The sequence below is a fragment of the Perca fluviatilis genome, chromosome 14 (genome assembly GCF_010015445.1).
Source record: "Perca fluviatilis chromosome 14, GENO_Pfluv_1.0, whole genome shotgun sequence".
NCBI classification, from domain to species: Eukaryota; Metazoa; Chordata; class Actinopteri; order Perciformes; family Percidae; genus Perca; species Perca fluviatilis.
This window is the reverse complement of record NC_053125.1, coordinates 32,933,219-32,938,218: the sequence shown is the minus strand read 5'-3', so window position 1 is coordinate 32,938,218 and position 5,000 is coordinate 32,933,219. Positions and strand designations below refer to the sequence as shown.

Sequence of the window (5,000 nt, the reverse complement as noted above, 5' to 3'; positions counted from 1 at the left end):
CCAACAGCCCCCCAGACGGACGACGGCACGGGACACACCGAACAGACTCGAGTCACCGACCTCGCCAGACTGCCGATTATCGCCCTGTGTGTCGGCTATGCCGCTAGCTGTGTGTGAGGACTGCTCCCGTACCTCTTCTCCATCTCCAGCTTGATGTCGATGCCCTGTTTCTCCAGCAGCTCCCTCTGGGCGTAGTTCCAGTCCTCGGGCTCCTGCTGCTGCTCGGCCGTCACGCTGCGCTCCCTCTCCAGCCGCGCCTGCTCCGGGTGGTTGAACCGGAACACGTGGTTCTTCCCCATCACGATGCGGTTGCCTGGAGACCAAAGACACGGGCGCAGAGTGAGGAAAAGGACGGTCTCGGGACAGAAGAGAACAGAGGACGAGTCGTCCCGGTGTTTCCTCTATGCTGAGCACCAGAAAACAGTAGTCCAGTCGTGCCCGGACTACAGGGCAGACGCACAACGCAGTCGCGGCTACAAGTCCACTATGGTTGGATTTTTGGTAGTGCTGTCAAACGATTAAAACATTTAAATCGCGATTAATTGCATTAATGTCGTAGTTAACTCGCAATTAATCGCACATTTTTATCTATTTTTACCCCTTAACGCCGACTGTCGCTAATTTGCATCAAACCACTTCCATTCCGACTGCAGGCGAGATAGCGCGTGTATTCCCCCCAATGCCAGTTTGTTTACATGCGATACATACCTAGGAACCTTTTGCACGCACTGGTTTCTCGTAGGACCGGTCGGAGTGGGAACTACATCCGGTTCACGGAAGCAAAATTAACCCTAACCCCTAAAGAAACTACTGTCAATGTTAGGGAGCAGGAGAGAGTTTTCTTTCTTGCCGTTGTCGAGATCCATGTATTTGTCAATTACAGTTTAGAAGTTCTAACAACTTTGTGACATGAATGAAATCTACTATGTGTTTTATTAATTTTACCATTTTGTAAAGGATTTTACCATGAATGCCTGTTGTCGCTAATTTGCATCATACCTAAATTTATATCTATTCCATATGCTATATAGACAAATTAACAATCTCAACTTAATTTAGCATCAGCTTGGAGCCAGTAAACACACAGAATATTTTGTTTATATAATTGTGAATAAATTCAGGCGTCAGGGGGGGCTAAATGTCCCTTGATTTCTTTTTCGTCCCATTATTGTTGTTTGTTAACGAATGTTCGGATGGTGAAAGAATGGACAACACACAGCAACACAATCCCCTTTTTTTCCCTTTTGAGTCTGACCTTCTCAGCGCCACCTTTCCCTTTTCTTAGTCTTTCCATCATTAGACTCACACACACACACACTGAGGGCTAGATTTACTAACACTAGCGCAGTTTGCGCTGCGTCCGTTTATGCGAGTTCGGTAATAGCGCACGCTATGCTTCCACAGTTTGCGTAGTATTTATCAACCCTGACACCCATCAGCCAATCAGCGTCTTTCTCCACCCACTATACCGTAAATTGCGCTGTAGCGAAGCGGTACTGTTGCTATGATACGGCTGAGTGCAGACTGCGATATTCCCACTGCTGATGCTAGGAGTGTTTATAATGATCCTGATGCCAGTATGTGTAATGTAGCGAGGAGTTTAACAACTGCTGGAATGGGATGTGAACGCTGAGTGGGAGATTCAGTTTCATCTTTGATTTCTTCCAGTAACTCTAATATTGCATGGCTGCTTGATCTGTAACGCTAAATGATGTTGTGTTCACTGACAAAGTGTGATTCTTGTGTTAAAAATATTTTCAGCCTCGCCTATGTCTTCGTCTTGCTCATATTACTGTTGCCATTTCACCAGCGGCATAAAGGTCTACGAGGAAACTCGACTGCGGCTGGTTTAAAGAGGCGGAGAATTTCCCCCGCAGAATAGAGGCGCGCTCTTACTGACAGTCTTTGTAAATACCACGGGATATATAATTAGGGGCACTTTGCGCTTATCCTCCCACCTTTTGGGTGGAACTCCCACTTTCCCCACGACCCTCCCACGAACGCATATTGAAAGCGCAACTTGTCTCTTCTCGTTCATGTGGCGACAATCTGCCATTTTACCCAAGTGCGCCCTGTTTGTAAATAGCCCGCATCGGTTACGTCCATCTTTGCGACCAATTAGCGCCTGGAAACAGGCGCAAACGGCTTGATAAATCTAGCCCTCTGTCTGTTAACATAGACTTCCAAACGTGACAAAGAAAAAAAAAAAGGGGATGTTCGATGGCTTTACGTCATAGGCCGACCAGGGCTATACCATTTGATCCCCCCCCCTATATTTCTGAAAATCCTAGACATGGTTGTGACCCTTAGTGCTTTCTGATTAGCCTGTGTTTGTAATGAAATAAGAGGCTCGCGGCCTTTGAAACACACTACCGGTCCACCGGGAGAAGTCCCGACTCTCCCGAATGCCACTCCGCCCGTGGCCGGCTCGCGAGCCCAAACAAGCGCGTGCGTCGTGCCTGTTGTTGTGTTTCCGGTCTAGCTAGATCCGGTGTGGTAGTTGTAGTTTTTCTAAACGTTACTAGTTGTTGCAACACCATGTGGAAAGAACTACAAAGTTTGCACGGCCAAAAAGGTTTAATTAACGCGTTTAACCGACAGCGCTTGTTTACGGATACTGACCGAATCAGGTCGGTACTGCCAGGGACCGATGCACGCCAAATCAAACGGTACCAAATTTCAGTACCTGAGAGTGCGCAAGCCTATCTGTCCTCTCTGCATGTCGACAGAGAGAGAAGCTACATCGGCTCTGCAGTTTTGTTGTAGTCACTGCGATGCCGATGAAGTGATTGCAAGTGTGGTTACAGTTTTTCAAAACTTGACGCAGACGGCGTTCGCTGCGATACGATATTAATGGCGAGGCGAACGCGGTCGCGGTCGCTGTTGACGTTACACTTCCTGTGAGACGAGCAGCGGGCCCAACGGTGGTTTCATCGTAAGCCATTCATGGCTCAATTCAAACTGGATCTAAACATTGTTACCGTAGTCTCTCTCCGGTCATATATGTGCTTCTTTTGATTATAAAAAATAAAATAAAAAGCCTGTGGACAACTACAATTCCCAGGGTGCATTTCCCCCCCAACAGACCAATCCCAGAGCTTGACACCCAGCACCTTGTTTTAGGACGACTGCGTCGGTGATCTGCTTCCCGTTGACGTACGTCTCGGCTCCCACCAGCGGCTCCAGAGTCACCACCACTGCAGACACACACACACACAGAGAACACACACACACACACACACACACACACACACACACACACACACACACACACACACACACACACACACACACACACACACACACACACACACACACACACACACACACACACACACAGAGAACACAGAGTCACATCTGCACAGGTTCAGTCAGAGGATGAGGGGAACAGGAAACATGGCATAGGGATGTATAATCTCTCTTCAGACCTTACGTGCGAGCATACAGCCCAACGTGCTTCACAGAACAAACTTAAAACACAAGACAAAATATATAAATATATAAATATATAAAAAGGGAAAAATGAAAAAGAAGAAAATGACCACATGGTGAATTATCACGACAAACTCAGAGACTCAAACTATAATAAAACACAAAAAAAGGAATAAAATGTGACGATGTGTGTGTCTGTGTGTCTCTCTGTGTTGTGTGTCTCTCTGTGTGTGTGTGTCTCTCTGTGTGTGTGTGTGTGTGTGTGTGTCTCTCTGTTTTTGTGTGTGTGTGTGTGTGTGTCTCTCTGTGTGTGTGTGTGTGTGTGTGTGTGTGTGTGTGTGTGTGTGTGTGTGTGTGTCTCTCTCTGTGTATGTGTGTGTGTGTGTGTGTGTCTCTGTGTGTGTGTGTGTTTGTTTTGTGTTTGTGTGCGTCTGTGTATGTGTGTCTCTCGGTGTGTGTGTGTGTCTCTCTCTGTGTGTCTGTGTGTGTGTCTCTCTGTGTGTGTGTGTGTGTCTCTCTGTGTGTCTCACTGTCTGTGTATGTGTGTCTCTCTCTGTGTGTCTGTGTGTGTGTCTCTCTCTGTGTGTCTGTGTGTGTGTCTCTCTGTGTGTGTGTGTGTCCCTCTGTGTGTCTCACTGTCTGTGTATGTGTGTCTCTCGGTGTGTGTGTGTGTGTGTGTGTGTGTGTGTGTCTATCTCTGTCTGTGTGTATGTGTGTCTCTCTGTGTCTGTTTGTGTGTATGTGTGTCTCTCTGTGTGTGTGTATGTGTGTCTCTCTGTGTCTGTTTGTGTGTATGTGTGTCTCTCTGTGTGTGTGTGTGTCTCTCGGTGTCTGTTTGTGTGTATGTGTGTCTCTCTCTGTGTGTGTGTCTCTCTCTGTGTCTGTGTGTGTCTCTCTCTCTGTGTCTCTCTGTGTCTCTCTCTCTGTGTCTCTCTATCTGTGTGTGTGTGTGTGTGGGTGCGTGTGTCTGTCTCTGTGTGTGTGTGTGTGTGTGTGTGTCTGTCTCTGTGTGTGTCTCTGTCTGTCTGTCTGTTTGTCTGTCTGTCTCTGTGTCGTGCGTGCGTGTGTGCGTGTGTGTCTTTATCTATCTACGTATATCCAAACATCTGTGGTGAATACCAGGATGCTGTCACCATGGTAACTAGTAACAGCTGACTGTTGAAAAGATACCTGACAGATTTCCCCGCAGCTTTTACAGAGAGAAGAAGAAAGAGAAAGAGAGAGAGAGAGTCACTTCATTACCGTTCAACTTCTAACGCAACGCTCACAGAAACACGGCCTAAAAAACAGCCTAAACCAAAAGGTCAAACTGGGACCTCTGGGTGCTCGTGTGCCTCACCTAACTCATGGAAATATACACCACAGCATACACAACAAGTTGTGTAGGAAATCAAATCACGCTTACTTTTTTTGTTTGGGTTAGGGTTAAAGCCCGACGATAAAGGATTTTTAAGGCCGATACCAATACAAATATTTGGTGATTTAAAAATCCGATATTCCGATATATATTATAATTTTTAAAAAAATCCAGAAAAGCGTAAAACAAAAAATAAACAGATTTCCCTAAC

The 5,000-nt window shown here is 46.5% G+C and overlaps 1 protein-coding gene across 1 annotated transcript in view; it reads right to left on the bottom strand.

Annotated features, from left to right (window-relative positions):
* The window catches only part of LOC120572610 (kinesin-like protein KIF1C), a 73,875-nt gene that overhangs the window by 15,278 nt on the left and 53,597 nt on the right, over positions 1–5,000 (bottom strand). The window contains 2 exon segments of the mRNA XM_039821931.1: positions 133–313; positions 3,114–3,197. Coding sequence (XP_039677865.1) covers positions 133–313; positions 3,114–3,197 — 265 coding nt within the window.